The sequence below is a fragment of the Mesoplodon mirus genome (assembly GCF_964341445.2).
Source record: "Mesoplodon mirus genome assembly, chromosome: 2".
Classification (NCBI taxonomy): domain Eukaryota; kingdom Metazoa; phylum Chordata; class Mammalia; order Artiodactyla; family Ziphiidae; genus Mesoplodon; species Mesoplodon mirus.
The window spans coordinates 159,939,116-159,956,725 of NC_138977.1; the positions used below are offsets into that span (position 1 = coordinate 159,939,116).

The 17,610-nt window shown below is 49.0% G+C and overlaps 1 protein-coding gene across 2 annotated transcripts in view; it reads left to right on the top strand.

Annotated features, from left to right (window-relative positions):
- Nucleotides 1–17,610, top strand: part of CRMP1 (collapsin response mediator protein 1) — a gene marked incomplete at both ends in the record, with an annotated part of 69,687 nt that overhangs the window by 37,238 nt on the left and 14,839 nt on the right. For both annotated transcript variants that reach the window (XM_082610552.1, XM_082610553.1), the window contains 6 exons: nt 2,182–2,243; nt 4,154–4,234; nt 9,935–10,003; nt 11,296–11,416; nt 14,265–14,421; nt 17,301–17,442. In XM_082610552.1, the coding sequence (XP_082466678.1) occupies nt 2,182–2,243; nt 4,154–4,234; nt 9,935–10,003; nt 11,296–11,416; nt 14,265–14,421; nt 17,301–17,442 (632 nt within the window). The remainder of the gene's footprint in view (nt 1–2,181; nt 2,244–4,153; nt 4,235–9,934; nt 10,004–11,295; nt 11,417–14,264; nt 14,422–17,300; nt 17,443–17,610) is intronic.

Genomic DNA, 17,610 nt, shown 5'->3' on the forward strand with positions numbered 1-17,610 from the left:
TATTGTGGTACTTGACTCTTTTTGAATTATGGTTTTCTCAGGGTATATGCCCAGTAGTGGAATTGCTGGGTCATATGGTAGTGGTACAGTGCTGAGGTTTTCATCTGAATTACTTTGATTCCAAATGAGACCAAATCTTATTCTCACCTTTATTTGTTTGGCATTTAAAAAATTGTCTAAAAATTCTGTTTGCCTTTTTTGCTTCATTGTTTTTTTTTAAGCATTTTTAAATATAAAACAAAACATACAGAAAACCACACAAGGAAAAAATGTGGCTTTGTGAATTATGAGATTACCCTTTCCAAGTAAGAAATAGAACTTTGCCCCAAACAAAGAACCCCAACAAACCCCTCATGGCCCCCCAATGTAGCCACAACTCCTTCCTCCCTCCAAAAGTAACCACTGTCTGGTGTTTTTTAAATAAGAGGGTTTTTTTGTTTTGTTTTGTTTTTTGCGGTACGCGGGCCTCTCGCTGTTGTGGCCTCTCCCGTTGCGGAGCACAGGCTCCGGACGCGCAGGCTCAGCAGCCACTGCTCACAGGCCCAGCCGCTCTGCGGCATGTGGGATCCTCCCGGACCATTGGCAGGCGGACTCTCAACCACTGCGCCACCAGGGAAGCCCTAAATAAGAGGTTTTTTAAAAAAAAACTTTGTTAAATTTGTTGCAGATATGTTCACCATGTTGGTTGTTTGCTTCTTATTTTGAATTTTTAAGAAATAACTTATAGAAAATTTCCATTTATAACAAGTCAAATCTATCATGATTTGGAGGAAGGCTTCTAATCTGAGATAGCTTTACCCCATCCACCCACCCACAAGAACCAGTTCTAGGGCATATTTATCAATTCTGCCAATTCATTATTTCTGCTTTTATTTGTATTGTTTACTTCTAATTTCTGGTGAATTTCCATTTTCTTCTTTTAAAGATTCTTATCATAGAAGCTTACTCAGTTGATGTATGCTCCCCCTCTCCTTCAAAAAATAATGAAGCATTTAAGACTATGAATTTACCTCTCACTATGGCTTTACCTGTTTACCCACTGATTGTTCTTCTGTGTCTGTGTATATAACTGGGTTTTTGTTTTTGTATGTAAGTATACTTGATTAAATAGAGACTGATACTTTTATGTTAATCTCTGAATATTATTTTTTCTTTTAATTTTTCTTAATCTTTTGGGAAGAGAAATTTTGTTGCCAAGGTTTTCTAGACCAGAAATGATTTTCGGCTTGTCTTCACTGTTGCTTAGTATAAAAGAAGTCTCAATCCCATTTAGTATTTTTGCCTGAATTTCTTCTTTTTCTTATCCAAAGGATTCCTGATTCCATCAACAAACATTAATGACACAGCACATGTTGTGGATGTGCAAGATGAAATAATATATAAGATGTGGTCCCTGTCCTCAACCACTTGAAGGCATATTAAGAAACAGTCCTCCCCCCACCTCCTCTGCTCCCTGCTGGCTGCACAATAAGTCCTGTCATTTCAACCTTTTTGCATCCTCCTGCTCAGAGCCTCAGCCCACCCGTCTCTTTTGCCTTCAGCATCTTCCAACTCTATTTCTCCATTTCTCCCTGCTGTTCTGTACACCCATCCTCCTTCCAGAACTGTCCTTCTGAGACAAAGTCTGATCGTGTCATTCCCTTGCTTTAAAAGAACATGTTCCACGAGATAGTGGTGATGGCTGTACAACATTGTGAATGCTCTAAATGCCACTGAATTGTACACTTTAAAAACGGTTATGATGGTAGATTTTGTTATGTGTATTTTACCATAATAAAAAAAAGTGATTTTTTTTTTAAGCACATGCTCCTTTTTGCTTCAGCCACAGGACACTTTCTAGTACCCGCACACCTAATGTCTTTTTATCCTCCTTACTGTCCATGCCATGCATACCCATCCCTCTCAGCCCAGATAATTACCTCCCCCGGCTCCTCCCCCTCCCCTTCTTCCTTTTCCCCCTCCTCTTCCTTCTCCTTCAGACTCAGCTGACATGTCACCTTCCCTGGAGGCCTCCTTTGACCCTCACCCACACCCCCAGGCTGGCTTAGGTGCCCCTGCTCTGAATTCTGACGGCACCCTTCTGTCTTGGTTGTTACCACCCTGTGCAGTGCTTATTGATTTACTGGAAAGACATGTCCTTTCCTCTTAAATGCATTTTTCTACTCTCTTATCTTGAAACAGGTGTCAATTCCTTCCAAGTCTACATGGCCTATAAGGATCTCTACCAAATGTCCGACAGCCAGGTAGGTCCTTGCACACACCCCGCCTCCCTTGGGCAGGAATGGGCCTGCCTTGTCAGGCAAAGCAGCACAGGGCAGGGGAGATGTCAGAGCAGGCCAGGGAGGGCTCTGGGTTCAAGTCCTCGTTCTGACACTGAGCTGTCAGTCATTGCCCTTCCCTGGACCTGCATTCCTTTCTGCCTGTAAGAGTGGTGTGGAGCAGGGATCCCGTGCTTGGTGGTTCCTGAACTCGGCTCATCTTCAGCCTCATCTAAAGAGCTCACCAAATACACAGACTCATATTTCATCACATATGCTCAGGGGTAAGGTTCAGGAATCTGTACTTTCTTAAAGCTCTGCAGTTGATTCTGGGGCTCAAGCGAGTTTGGGGACCACTACCTTAGCTCTGACCTGGAGGAGAGCCCTGGCTGTCCCTCCAGCCAATTGCAAGTCCTGTCCTTTCTCAGTTTTCTCATCTATACAACGTGATCATCTCTGGCCCTAACAACCTCAAACAGCTGTTCTGTGGATGAGATGAGTCAAAGAAGAAGGTGGTCTAAGGAGTATAGGTGTAGGGGGTACAACTTATCAGGCACCTGGCCTTCTTACACCACTGGGACTCTTGGTTTGGTTTTGTTATTATTGCCCTGCCCTCTGCTTGTTAAAAAGGTGGGACAGTGTGGTGGCAAAGGGCATGGCTGCTGGAGCCAGACTGCTTGGCAGCAAGCCCTGACTTTGCTGTGCAGCCTGGGGCAGATTTCCTAACCTCTCTGTGCTTTAGGCCCTCCATGGCACTTGCCTCAGAGAAAGTGTCAGAGGGTTAAGTGATTTAATACAAGTAAAGCTCTAGGGCAGTGCCTGGCACACAGCAGGTGCCATACAAGTGTTAATAAGCTGGTTTTCATTATCCCCATGGGGTCTCATGTGCAATGGAAGAAGCACCCATGTCTTACCTTTCAAAATAGGCACTTGGAGTTACATAATATAACTTACCCCGAGATGGCCTGGAAACCAGAAGGCTGAAAGTTTTTTCAGTTTCATGGAAAAAATAGCATGTGTCTCTCTAGTGTAATTGAAATTTTCACCTGTTTCTAATGTCTGTTTCACTGAAGCCCTGGTTAGAGTCAGAGTTGAGCAGACTTTGGGTGTGGGTCCTCAAAACTGCTTCATGCCTCCAAGTGCCTCCCCCACCTGCTGTCTACATCTAAAAGCACACATCCTGGGCGAGGGAGGTGTTATCTTGTATGCAAGGAGGACACAGTTGAGATTCAGGAGTCCCTGGGGAGGGAACATGTGGCTTTGGTCCTCACCAGGTGCAAATGTCTGATTGCAGATCCTTTACAGGTGGGAAGAGGGCACTGGACAGTGGACAGGGCCTGGATTGGCGAAATAAGGTGATGCTTGGCAGGATATATGTTATCTGAGTATTAAAGTTATTAGAGGACTTGGTCTCTCTACCCCAATTGGTCTATAAAATGACAGGAGTTGGAATTTTTGTAAAGATGTACACATATCCTATGATTGGTGGTGGATACAGTACAGGCTTAGCAGGTTTAGTTATACAATTTCAGTAAAACTGAGAACAGCTTCTCAGCTGCAATTGTCACCATTAACAACGTCACACTCCAGAGAAGCAAAGCCACAAAGAAAGCAAAGGCTCTCATGGTATAATTATGGATATAATCACGCCTTGGTGTCACTTTTATCAGTTATGCGCCTCTCCCCCACCCAAAGTTTCTGCTTTTGGATCTGGAGGGTGTCAGGGTCAAGGGAAAATCTTTTCCAATTCTTACTTGTTGAGCAACGCATTCCATTGATGTGGATGGAGCATCCTGGCAGGTGGATGACTGTGTGTTAGTACAAAGAGCAGTCTTTGCAAATGCTCGTGCTGTGATATTTTTATCTCACCCCAACCCCCCTTTATCCCTCCTTAGCTCTATGAAGCCTTCACCTTCCTTAAGGGGCTGGGAGCTGTGATCTTGGTCCACGCAGAAAATGGAGATTTGATAGCTCAGGTGAGTGGTGTGAGTTTCCTCCCCTTCCACCTCAGTCTCCTTCTCCTTGTAAAGGATATGAGAAAAGGGGGTGGAGGCATTGATCAGCCAGGTCACTAGACAATGAAGGGTCAAGCCAAGAACCGGGTGGCATGTCAGGCACTCCAGGTGTGAGTCATGCACACACTATCTGCAGTGTGGCCTTTGGCAGGTCATAATCGCCTCCTCCTTGCGAATCTAGATTTTCTCACCTGTACAATGGGGGTAATATTACTGCCCTGTGAACCATGGTGGGTTTGCATGAGCAACAAATAAGGATCTGAAAGAAAATGCTTGGAAGCTGGGGTTGCTCATCATCCTCCACAACTTGAGAGCGGGGATAATGGACAGAGCTCAGGCTGGGAGCAGGTGTTCCAGTCTGGCCCCCTGACATTGGGCAAGGAACTCTACCCCACGAAGCCTCCTGTGCTTCATTTAGAAGCATCTGCCTTGCAGTGTGGTTGTGAGGATTAAATGATATCATGTATGTGTAGATCAATGTCGGACATGTAACAGGCTGTAGCCATTCAGAAGTTTTGGGTACCGTGAGACATGAACCCATTTTGATCATTCTGGCCATAGGGTGGATAATTTGATGGGAATAGAATAAAGGCAGCTAGGTTTTACTCCAGCAGTTCTCATAGGAAATGAAGAGAGGAGACAGAGCGGAGGTGGAAGAGGCAAGAATGTGGTAGGGAAGGTGCACAATCAACAGGACTCATCGATTGATTGGATGGGGGAAGAAGAGGAGGAAGTCAAGAATGGCTGCTTGGTCCCTGTGCAGGGTTGATCATGATGCCACAAATCAAGATCAGGCATATAGAAGATTTGGATGCATCCAATGAACGTAGTTAATGCCGTGCGTGATGCTGAAGAGTATGTATATCCTCATTTCATAGGTAGGGAAACTGAGGCTCAGATAGTAATAACTTGCTCACTGTTATATGGGGCATCGGAGCCAGGATGTGAATACAGTTCCGTCTGGTTCCAAAGCCCAGTGGAATTGCAACATGACGGTTAAGGGCATGAGATCTGAAGCTTTACTCTTAAGGTTAGCTGTTGCAGTTTTTCTGTAAAATTGAAATTCTTTCAAATTCAAAATAGAAAAGAACAACTCAGTACCATCACACAGCGGTATTCTGGTCATTGGCAAGAAGTCACTAAATCCAGCCCTCACCCCAAAAGATGGGATCATACAAAGGTATGAATGCCGGGAGCCGTATCAGAGGTTGTCTGCCAGTCTCTCCTCTGGTCCCCAGTGACTGATGAGCCTCTCACATGCAAAACACATTCATTCCTTTCCAGGGTCCTCCAAACTCTCACCTCATTACACCATCAAAGACTGGAATCATATAAGCCAGGTCTAGGTGTGGATGAGGCTTCTTGGGTTTAGTCCCTACAATCTGTAGGTCTTTGAAGAAAATAAGCAAGTTATCTCCGCCCCCCCCCCGCCCCCCATACACACTCAACACACGACATATAGTGGTGGGGTGGGCATTCCTGTTGAGGAAGGGACAGTGGAAAACACCAGGAGTCATTGGTCCATAGCAGTTCTGAAATCCAGTTAGACAAGTGTTGGCAGTTCCTTGATTAGGTCTTGAAGCCTGAGAATAATTCTCCATGGCTCTTGGCTCCACCTTCTGGACTATTGGTTCCATCCTTCCTTTTCATGAAAGGTAGCCCATGCTTGCAGCTGAGGAATTTTCTCAGCCTGCTTCCTGCACAGTAGAATTTTAGGAGTCCATTCATTTTGTATGTCTTATCCCGTCCAGTCCAGGCTGCCGGTGTTTTGCTAAGATAATCCTCCCAAAACCTTTGTGGGCCTCCTCTGAATCTCACTGGACTTCACCCCATTAGACAAAAGATACCCACAGATTTCTTTTCAATAAGCCCTCCTCCTCCTGGTCAGACAGCCAAGAGGTACATCCTTGAGCTTCCTAGAGGCCTTAATTTGATTGAGAGGATCTATGGGCACACCCTCAATTATCTGTCCCTCTCACATTTTACTCTTTACTATGAGCAGCAAGAAGAAACCACGCAGTACCTTGACAGTTTGCTGGGGACTCTCCTCAGCTAGATCCCTGAGTTCATTAGACACATTTGCCCCTTTCACATCACTACAGGTGACGGTGTTGCCAAGTTTTCTGCTACTACATAACAAGATTCCCCTTCCTCCGGTTTTCAATAACAGACACCTCATTTCCTTTTGAGCTCTCACTAGCAAGGTCCTCAAAGTCTATATTTCTACTAACAGTCCATTTCAGACCAGCTTTCTCTAACACATGCCTTGAAATTCTTCCAGCCTCCATTCACTGCCGGGTCCCAAAGCCACTCCCACACTTTTAGTTAATTGCTATGGCAGCACCCTACTTCTGAATACCAAAATCTGTTTCAGTTCTCTGTGGCTGCATAACAAATTACCCCCTAAATTTAGCATCGTCAAACAAAAAAACGTTTTCTACGTCATGGTCCTGTGGGTCTGGAGTCCAGGTGTGGCTTGGCTGGGTTTTCAGGCTCAGGGTCTCTCACCGGCTGCAGTGAAGGTGTCAGGCAGGGCTGCAGTCATCTCAGAGCTGGTCTGGGGCCAGGATTCCCTTCCAGAGGGTTGAGGATTCCCACTCAGAGGGTTGCTTCTAGCATTCAGTTCCTTGCAAGCTATCAGACTGTTGTCCTTTATTCTTTGCTGGCTGTTAGACAGAGGCCCCCTTGGTTCTCTGCCACATGGGCAGCTACAGCATGGTGACCTGCTTCCAGCCAAGTGAGAGAGCAGGAGAGGGTGAGCAAGGGAGAAGTGGGAGGCCCTTTGTAACCTAACCTCAGAAATGACATCCCTTCTCTTTCCTCGTGTTCTGCTCATTGGAAGCAGGGTGCCAGGACCAGCCCACATGCAAGCAGAGGCAGGCTCACTGGGAGCCTCTTAGAAGCTGCTCAACACATGTATCTTAGGTTTGCCTGGTTTTGAACTTCATAAACATGAAACCACACAGTAGGTACTCTTTTACATCTGGCTTCTTTTGATCAAAACTAGGTTTGTGAGATTCATCCCTATGGTTACCTGAAGCAATAGTATTCTCTCTGTCATCATGGTGTAGAATTCCACGGCAGGGATAGGTCACAATTTGTTCTTCAGTTGATAGATGTTTGGATAGTTTCAAATTTAGGATTACTGTGTATAAAGCTTCCTTAAACATTCTTGTTCAGCCTTTTGTTAAATATATGTTCCCATTTCTGTTGATAAGTACCTAGGAGGGGGATTTCTGGGTCGTGGGTGTGCACATACTCAGGTCTTACAGTTACTGCTACCCTGTTTTCCAGGGTGTAGCAACCTCTATCCCACCAAATGTGTGTGAAAAGTTGAGTTTGGAGTTCCCAGTTCTTAAGCTTTCCATCAGGGAATTCTTAGCTTTCCTCGCTGCCAACTTAAGATTGAGTTTTCTCAGCTCCAATAAATCTGTTACCTTTTGTGCATCTGCTTCCCAGCTTCCAAAATTTTGTTTCTGTTATCTTCTCTGCATTCTCTTGGTTCTTGTGTACCATTTCTGTCACTTTAGCAGAGTTTCAGGATGGAGTAAAAATAAGTGCTCAGCCCATAATTTTTTTTTTTTTTTTTTTGCGGTACACGGGCCTCTCACTGTTGTGGCCTCTCCCGTTGCGGAGCACAGGCTCCGGACGCGCAGGCTCAGCGGCCATGGCTCACGGGCTTAGCCGCTCCGCGGCATGTGGAATCCTCCCGGACCGGGGCACGAACCCGTGTCCCCTGCATCGGCAGGCGGACTCTCAACCACTGTGCCACCAGGGAAGCCCTCAGCCCATGAATTTTAACTAGAAACCCTACTCTAGTCTTTTGTGATCTGTGTTTTTCCCCCCTTACATCATCTTTTGTCCTCCCTCCATTTTTCTCCTCCTTCCTTCTTTCCTTCCAACAGAAATAGTAACTGACATTTAAATAATCTTCCAGAGGGATGTCTCCATATCATAAATCTTGTAAACAGTTTACAAAAATGCCATGTAAACACCATCTTCAAGAGCTGACATCATTCCATTCTTTACTTAAATCCACCCCAGCTGTTAGATCTTGAAATTGTTTCCAGCTTATGTTCTTATAATAAACTCGAGCTTAATAACCATAAATGCACAGTTGAAATTTTGATTTTTTTATTGTTGGTAGGGCCTGGGACTCCTCGTAGGGCTGTGTTCCAGAATGATGATACAGAAACTGTGGAAGTTAAAATTAGAAGCACAGCTGACACCTGGGCAATGTAAAAATATTAGTTTTGAGATATTACAGTATTCCTTACACTATTTTTTTTTCCCTGCGGTACGCAGGCCTCTCACTGTTGTGGCCTCTCCCATTGCCGAGCACAGGCTCCGGACGCGCAGGCTCAGCGGCCATGGCTCACGGGCCCAGCCGCTCCACGGCATGTGGGATCTTCCCGGACCGGGGAACGAACCCGTGTCCCCTGCATCGGCAGGCAGACTCTCAACCACTGCGCCACCAGGGAAGCCCCAATATTACAGTATTCCTAAGGAGGGGGCACCTTGGAGCCTTGGAGCAAATAGATTTGCATCTGGGCTATTAGCTCAGGGAACCATTTCATTTATATGATAAGCTTGAGGTAGAGTTTTCCTGCTAGGAAGACAGGTACCAGGAAGAGGAAACTACAGTAGAGAAAGTGAGAGCTGGCTGACCATCAATGAGCCCTTACTATACACCAGGTATCGTGTGAGCATTTCACATCTGCCACTTCAATGATGTATTATAGCAACTCCGGTGTGTAGGTGCTGTTGTTTCCAATGTAAAGCAGAGAAGATTAATGAAATAATGCCATTTGCAGCAACATGGATGAACCTAGAGATTATCATACTGAGTGAAGTAAGCCAGACAGAGACAAATATGTGATATCGCTTATATGTGGAATCTAAAAAAATGATACAAATGAACTTATTTACAAAATAGAAACAGACTCACAGACATAGAAAACAAACTTATGGTTACCACAGAAGGGGAGGAGGAATAAATTAGGAGTTTGGGATTAACATATACACACTACTATATATAAAATAGATAACCAACAAGGACCAACTGTATAGCACAGGAAACTAGTCAATATTTTGTAAACCTGTATGGGAAAAAAATCTGAAAGGAATATATATATGTGTGTGTGTGTGTATAACTGAATCACTTTGCTGTACACCTGAAACTAACACAACATTGTAGATCAACTACGCTTCAATTTTTTAAAAAAGAAGAGAAACTTGAGGCTCAGAACCGACAGAGACGGTCGGTTCTGGAGCTGGATGCCCAGTTTGATTTCTGCATCCATGTCATACCCAAACACCACTCATCTTCCTTCTCTCTTACCCTGCAGCAGAGACTTGGAAGTTGGAAGAGCGCTGGGTGGTCTTTAAGGCTAATTTCGTATAACCCTACTTCCTCTCACTGGTCCCGTGGTGTTGAATAGAGCAGGTGTGGATGGGGATATCCAGGGTTGCAAAGGGGGAAGGTGGGCAGGGGTAGTGGATGGAGCAAAGAAGCTGTGGATCGCCGCAGCCCGTTAGACCCCATGCAGAACACTCCCTGTCCTGGGCTCAGCTGCCCCATCTGTCTAACGGGGCTGGAGGTTTGGCCGCTCCCGGCTCTGACATTCTGTAATCAATGACTCATTCATTCTTGTCTTGTAGGAACAAAAGCGGATCTTAGAGATGGGCATCACGGGTCCTGAGGGCCATGCTCTGAGCAGACCTGAAGAGGTAAAGGAGCCTCCACTGGGTGTGACTCTGACATAGCTGAGAGCTCACCCTGATGCTGTTCCAGCTGGAACAGCCCAGCCAGAGCCCCCGTCTCTGTCTCATTTCCCCTACATGAGCATCCCAGCATGTGTGGTCCTCTCCGGGTCTGCCCTCGGCCTTGGGAGCCTTGGGGCCTGCAGGTCGATCAGAGGAGTCGGGAAAGGTTCTGCCTCTCCCAGGGCCCAGGAACTTCACACCATGGTCCCATGGACACTTCAAAATCCCTACTGAGGACAAGGTGTATTTGATGACAGGAAAGTGGAGCCCCACGTCCCAGGCAGAGGACTTCAAAACAACTGCCCCTGCACGGACCTCCTATCCGCTGTGCTCTAAGACTCGACAAGGGACAAATCCCCTGGGAGTGACACGGCACGTGTGGCATGACACGGCGGGTAGAAGGAAGGCAAGCAGGTTGGGCATAGAACAGGATGGACGTCCAGTATTTTCTGGTGTCTCATCAGATCATTAGTAGTCTTCCCGGACCTCTGCTCTAGGCCAGCCTGTGCCAGACATGGGGCACAACACACAAGTACACAGACTCCTTACCTGAAGGCTCTTTATCGGGCCCAGTGCTCCAGACGTGAGCTCCACGCCCACGAGCTGGGTTCCCAGTCCCTGGTGAGACCAGGACAGACCTGAGACAGTGTCTACAAATCCTTATGGCACGTGGACGTTGTCACCGCCTTCAGGCATGTGAGCAGCCTGGGGACCCTTCTGGGTGTGGCTGGACTCCTGGCACGTGGCTGTGGCTTGGGCTGCCTGCCAGCCACTAGCAGCACGGCAGACTGCAAATTAAAACAATACATCACAGGTCCTTTTGTTTGCTCTAGCGGGGGCAGAGGCCAAACCCAGCAGCAGGTGGTTTCAGTTGGTTATTGAACAAATGAAGGAAGGAATGCATGTTGGACACCTGTGTTCCCTGATGTCAGGCATTTTATAGGTAACTGACCACTTTATGGCCCTTTTGATGACTCTACTGCCTAGGCGATCTCCTTCTAACAGAGCGTGCAGAATACTTCCAAGCAAGTGAAAAACATAATTCTGCCTTCCAACCCACTAGCCCAAATACATTCTTAGTTTTTCCTTCCTTTTGAAAAATCTACAGTATTTTCCTCTCTTGATGTAGTAGACTTCCCTCTGACCACACTTAAGGAGAATCACAGGAGCCTGATCAGGGAGAGCCCTAGGAACTCAGGGTGGGTGGTGCCTCCCACCTCTCCCTCCTGTGACCCATGTATTTGCTGTGTCTGCAGCTGGAGGCCGAGGCCGTGTTCCGAGCCATCACCATCGCGGGTCGGATCAACTGCCCTGTGTACATCACCAAGGTGATGAGCAAGAGCGCGGCGGACATCATCACCCTGGCCAGGAAGAAAGGTACACAGCCCAGTGCATGGGCCTCCTGCGGGAAGCTGCAGTGTGAGGAAGGGGCATGTCCAACAGGCTCAAGTTCACTGACGGAGCCACTCCCCAGGGCAGAGACATTCTGCCAGTTGCCTGCAGCCTGGGCCCTGTAGGCCAGGTTGAAAAGGGAGCTTGGGATGGTGGGCAGGTACAAGATGTGCAGTCGTTCTTAGGTTTGATTCCTGGGGTGCCATGGGCCCCGGGTGTGACCTTGGGTAAGTGGTCTGAGCTTCGGTTTCCCCATTTGTAGCTAAGGTAATTATCCCCTCCTTGTGGGTCACATGAGACCATGTATTTTAAAGATCTGTGAAGAGTTCCAAGTTCTCCCCTGGGTTTCACATCAAAGAAGTGATGGAGCCAGGGCTGCATCAGCTCTTGGTTCCTGCCCGCCCCCTTTCTGGTCCTCTCTCTGGGCCCTTCATCCTGGGTTCCCTATCTAGGGCCTCTTAGTGGGTGCCTGAACCCAGGCTCCACCGTGGGGCCCACACAGAGTCTCAGCTGCAGGTTGGGAAGGAAGAAGGTGTTTTTCCAGAGCTAGAGGGTCTGGGGACAGCCCCGTGCTGGACATCAAGGGAGTGTGGCAGGAAGGCAGCCTCCAGCTCTAAGACTTGGACGCACTACTTAGCCTCTCTGAGCTACTGTTTCGTCTCGAAACGGACCCGATGGGCTCACAGATGGGAAGTTCCAGCCAAGTCCTTGGAGGGTCCTGAGGGCTCCTGAGGACCCTGGGGCACAGGCGCCACTGGTGCTCTGAGCGGCTCTGACCTGTGTGGTGGCCATTCCCCAGGAGACTCAGAGGAGCCGCCCGAGTGTGGTCCCCAGGCCTTCTTGACTGAGGCCCACAGTCCCCAACACCCACCAGATAGAGAATGAAGGTTGCCCAAAGCAGCCTTCCTTCCCTAACTCAGGGTGAGAGAAAAAGAGAATAACAAAGGAGGTAGCACATGTCACACGAAGACAGTCGCTAGAATCCTTTCGTCCTGTGGACATTCACCAAGGATGTTCGCCCCCCGGACAAGGTCCACCCGTCTACTTTCTGGGAGTCGTATGAGGGTGACCGGCAGCTCTGGGTTGGCGGGGGCAGCCGGGTGGAAATCCACAACAGCAACACAGCCCTGACTGCATCCACCGCCCTCTGCATGCAGGATGCTCCTCCTTTCTTACAGGAACCCTTCATGGGAAGTGTGAGTGGTTCTAGTCTTAAAAATCTTTAATTATGTATTTTATTTCACCTACTATATCCAAAATATTCATTCCACGTGTAATCAGTATAAATGGATTAAGACATTTTGCATTATTTTTCTGTACTGTCCTTGAAATCCAGTGTGTACATCTCGACTCAGACCAAATGCCTGAAAGCCACATGTGGCTGGTGGTTTCCATATGGGACAGAGCAGCGTTGAACCCCCAATACCTAGTTTTAGTATTTTTAAGGGCAAGCTGACGAGTAGAGGCATTGTACGGAGAGGGATCTAGGTTAGCACAGCTTGCTGAGGACCAGCCCCAGGTTAAAGATGAGGAAACTGCCGCTCAGAGAGGTAACAAGAATCTGGAAGCAGCGGTAAGCATGCCGGGGAGCTAAGCCTACAGGTCCTGGAGCTGCCGAGAAGTAAAGAGACCACCACCCTCTCATGGCTATTTCAATTTAAGTAAAGTTAAGTACAATTTTTTTTTTTTTTTGCGGTATGCGGCCCTCTCACTGTTGTGGCCTCTCCCGTTGCGGAGCACAGGCTCTGGACACGCAGGCTCAGCGGCCATGGCTCACGGGCCCAGCCGCTCCGCGGCATGTGGGATCTTCCTGGACTGGGGCACGAACCCCTGTCCCCTGCATCGGCAGGCAGTCTTTCAACCACTGCGCCACCAGGGAAGCCCTAAATACAATTTTAAGTTGGTTTCTCAGTCGCGTTAGCCCTGTTTCTTGTGCTCCAGGGCCACGTGAGGCTGGTGGCTGCTGTCTTGGGCAGAACCGTCCAGAGCAGTCCCAGCACCGCTGTGCTGTTGGGAGTTGCCGTCCCAGAGCCAGGCTGCTGGAGCCCAAAGCCTGCCTCTCACTTGCCGGCAGGGTGGCCTCGGACTGATGCCACAGAACCCTGGGCCCACGTCGTCCCCTTGGCACTTTCTCTGCTGCGGGGATTCTCACTGGGAAGCCTGAGACTTTGCCCCTGGGCTTTTGTTCTGGCAGAAACACATGTGGCCCACTCCCTGGAAGGCAAGCTGGACTTTGGGAAAGTGAATGCTTAGAAAGGAGCCTTCCAGTAGTGGGTTGGTGGCCGCACAACCTGGCCCCTTCGCCGCTGTGGCGCGGGATGGCTCTGAGGCTCCCGAGGTCCCCAGTGTACTGAGCTGCACATGCCCAAGGCCATCACTTGGTGATAACTCATCTTTCCCTGGCTTCTCTCTCTGCCTTGTGTCACTTCCTCAGTCCCCACCGAGTTGTTTCCTGGAATCACCTCCGAATAAAACTCTTGAACTCGATTTTTCATTTGAAGATCTGCTTTTGGCGGAATCCAAACCGAGACAGCACATCAGGTCTCTGTGCTTTGGTTGAGCATCGTAAAAAGAGATAATAGTCAAAAATAGTCAAATCCAAATGCTAAAAGCATTCACAGTCCAAAAGGTTGCTGAGCAGGACAGCGGGGCGCTGAGTGCCTGGTGGCCGAGGAGCTGGGGCTCTGGTGGGTGGGGGGTGAAGCCTGGGGGAGGGATGGGCAATTCATCCCCAGTCTCATTCTCCAGCCTCGAGATCCTACTTTCCTGCACCTGCATCTCCCATGAGAGACCATTCGCTCTTAACCATGCGTGTTTGTGTTTGCCTCCCAAGGCCCCCTCGTTTTTGGCGAGCCCATCGCTGCCAGTCTGGGGACGGATGGCACCCATTACTGGAGCAAGAACTGGGCCAAGGCGGCGGCCTTCGTGACCTCCCCTCCCCTGAGCCCGGACCCTACCACGCCCGACTACTTGACCTCCCTGCTGGCCTGGTGAGAGCCCCGGGGGTGGCGGGCTCGTGGGCCTGGGCAGGGGGGCAGGACTTTTGGGGGCGGAGGGTTGAAGGATAGGAAATCTCAGCTGGTTCAGACACACTTGGGAAGGGGCCTTGGGTTGGCTGCCCAGGAGACCTCAGAACAAAACCCTGGGTGGTTTACAGCAGGCCTTTGGGCCTTTGAGTCAGTAACCGCTCCATTCATGTTTATAGGTCACCTCCCATTCATTCAGCGATATTTAAGCACCTTCTGTGTGTCTGGCACTGTGGTGTATTGGGAAACACCCAGAATTAGGAATGTGAGACCAGGATCCTAATCCTGCCACAGCCCCTAATTGGCTGTGTCACCCTGGCCATGTCACATAACCTGTACTGTCTCTGCCTCAGTTGACACATCGGCAAAGTGGGGAGAATAAAGTACCTACTGCAGAGGTGGGTGTGAGACAGCGTAGGTAAAAGGCCTGGAATTCAAGGTTCACAGCAGCCACTGCATTACACTCTGCTTCCTGCACACAGTAGGAGCACAGCTACTTTAATCCCTTCTCTGCCATCAGCCAGTGTGAGGGAAGAACACTTAAGGCCACGGGAGAAGGCGAAGCGGTGAGGTGTGCAGGCTGCTCTGGAAGCGGAGATGCAAGCTTGGAAGGCTTTCTGGAGGAAGTGACATCAGGCCCAGAGCTAGGGGATGCATAAGAGTTTCCCTGAGGGGCGAGAATAAGGTGGGACTTCTAATCAGAAGGAACTATAAGGGGGTGAGGGTGTGTTCTCCTTTTCCTAAATGCTGCAGCAGCCCATGGCATACCTGGCGTCTGCAGCCCGATGTCTGGTGGGCAGCTCCAAGTCCAAAACAAACCCCCCATCTTCCCCCATGAAGCTGCTGCTCCCACAGTCTTGCCCATCTCAGGAGGTGGCAGGACACAGACCAAAGGCCCTGGCATCTGGCTGCTTCTCGCCTCCTTGGCTGCAGCCATCCTGGCTCAAGGGCCATCATTTCTCACCTCCTGACAAGGCTATTTCCATACTGCCCCTTCCACACCCTTATCGCATCACAATCTGTTCTCAAAAGACGCTCAGATATTTTAAAACTGAAATCAGACCAAGCCAGCCCTCTGCCAGGAGACCTCCAGGGTCCTTTCCTCTCAAACAGAAACACAAGTCCCCACAATGTCCCTCAAGGCTGAGCCTGATCTTGCCCTCACTCCTCACTAACCTCGCCTGGTCCTCTTCTCCCCTTGGCTCCCTCGGTCCATCCCACTGGTGTCACGCTAACTAGACCCCAGGCAGGATGGTGCCACAGGGCCTTTGCACTCACCCTACCCCGGCCTAGCACTTTTTTCTTCGTCATCTTGTGGTTTGCTCTTTGCCAACTTCAGATCTTTGCTGGAAGATTTCTTCTCAGTGAGATAGTTCTGATCATCTTCTTATAAACGGCAGTCCCAGTGCTACCCCATCACCCCCCACTCACCCTAACTCTCATTCTCCTGACTGTATGTTCCTGACTCCCGCCCCCCGCTCACCCTGCACTGGAATGTCAGCTAATGAACACAGGAATTTGTCTCTTTCTGCTTATAGATGCATCCCCATTGCCTAAGACCATGCCAGACACAGGAAGTGTGCAAATACACCTTTGTTGAATAAATGAGTGAATGTCACATCCAAATATATTTCTGTACGTCTACATGATTGCTAACATGCCCTGGGGCCCCGAAATGGAGACTGGCCTCTGCCCTCGTTGAAAATCACAAAATAAAGCTCCACTTACTCCATTGATTCAGTTGCCAGTTAGGGGCTCATCATACAGCCCCAGAGTATTTTCTCTCCAAAGCCTGAGTGACAGAAAAGCAAACCCAGTGAGCTTGTGTCACTTTGCTACAACCAGTGAATAGCATTTTGTCCTTCGGGCACAGCACAGAAACATTAGCCAGGCCTTACATCAGCAGCCTTACAGAGGGAGACCAAGGTCAGCACATTATGGTTTCCCATGTGACCTGGCGGAGACACGAGGCCAGGGACATGACCATCCTTCCAGCACGAACATCCGTGACTCTGTGAGACACACAGGCACGTGCTGGAGGCTGGGTTTTAGTCACTCACTTATTTATATATTCATTCAGTCACTCATCCATTCATTCCTTGGCTCCACTCAGTTTTTTTTTCTTCGTTTTTAAACCTTGAGATAAAATTCACATAACATAAAATTCACCAGGCACTCGATTTTAAAGAGAAGAGGTGGAGGATGGAGAGAGGAGCAAGGGAGTTGGCATCTTTGGCGCCTGCCATGTGCCAGGCAAGTAGCTCATTGTCTCCTCAGGGTGATCCGGGATGGAAGGTTCCATTCTCTTTTCCATTTTACGTATGAAGAAAAGAGGAGTGACTTGCCTGGCCAGGAGGTGGCAGTTCTGGGATTTAAAAGCAGCCCCGTTGGATCTGCAAAGTCAAATTGCATCAGGGGCTGTTCAGGGGTCTAGTGAGATGCATGGAAGCAGAGTCACTCTGTTGGCCTCTAGCATCTTCTGTTCTCAGCAAGTCTCTCCTCACAGATGCCTGCAGCATCTTGAGGCCCTGTGGCCTCTCTTTGGGGGGTGAAAGAACAGACCCACTGCCCCAGGATCAGAGCGTTTTAGGGCAGGAGGAGGCTGACCCGGAGAGCCTTACCTGGACCAGCTGGAGCCCACACTCAAACAGATGCACAGGCCTCTTTCCAGTCTTCAACAAGACACCAAAGGCCACAGGGCCTTGCGGTGTCACTCAGTAAGGCCTGTGATGTGCCCCAGATCTCTGTGGGGTTTGAGTTTCACAGCCTCTTTGGGCGTCTGAAGTCAGGGTCCGCTCCTCATGAGCTCAGGTCTGAGCCCCACCCTATTCTGTCTTTGCCAGTGGAGACCTGCAGGTCACAGGCAGCGGCCACTGTCCCTACAGCACTGCCCAGAAGGCAGTGGGCAAGGACAACTTCACTCTGATCCCTGAGGGCGTCAACGGGATAGAGGAGCGGATGACCGTGGTCTGGGACAAGGCAGTGGTAAGGCGGCGCCGTCTCCCTCCTGGAATATTCTAGAAACACCCCTCCTGCCCATCAAAGCCATGCATTATGCACTTCTGGTTCTTAAAATTCCCTTCTTACTTTGAGGCAGAAGCAGAATGCACTAGGAGGGCACACGGAAAACACGTGACCCTTACGAAAGCAGCG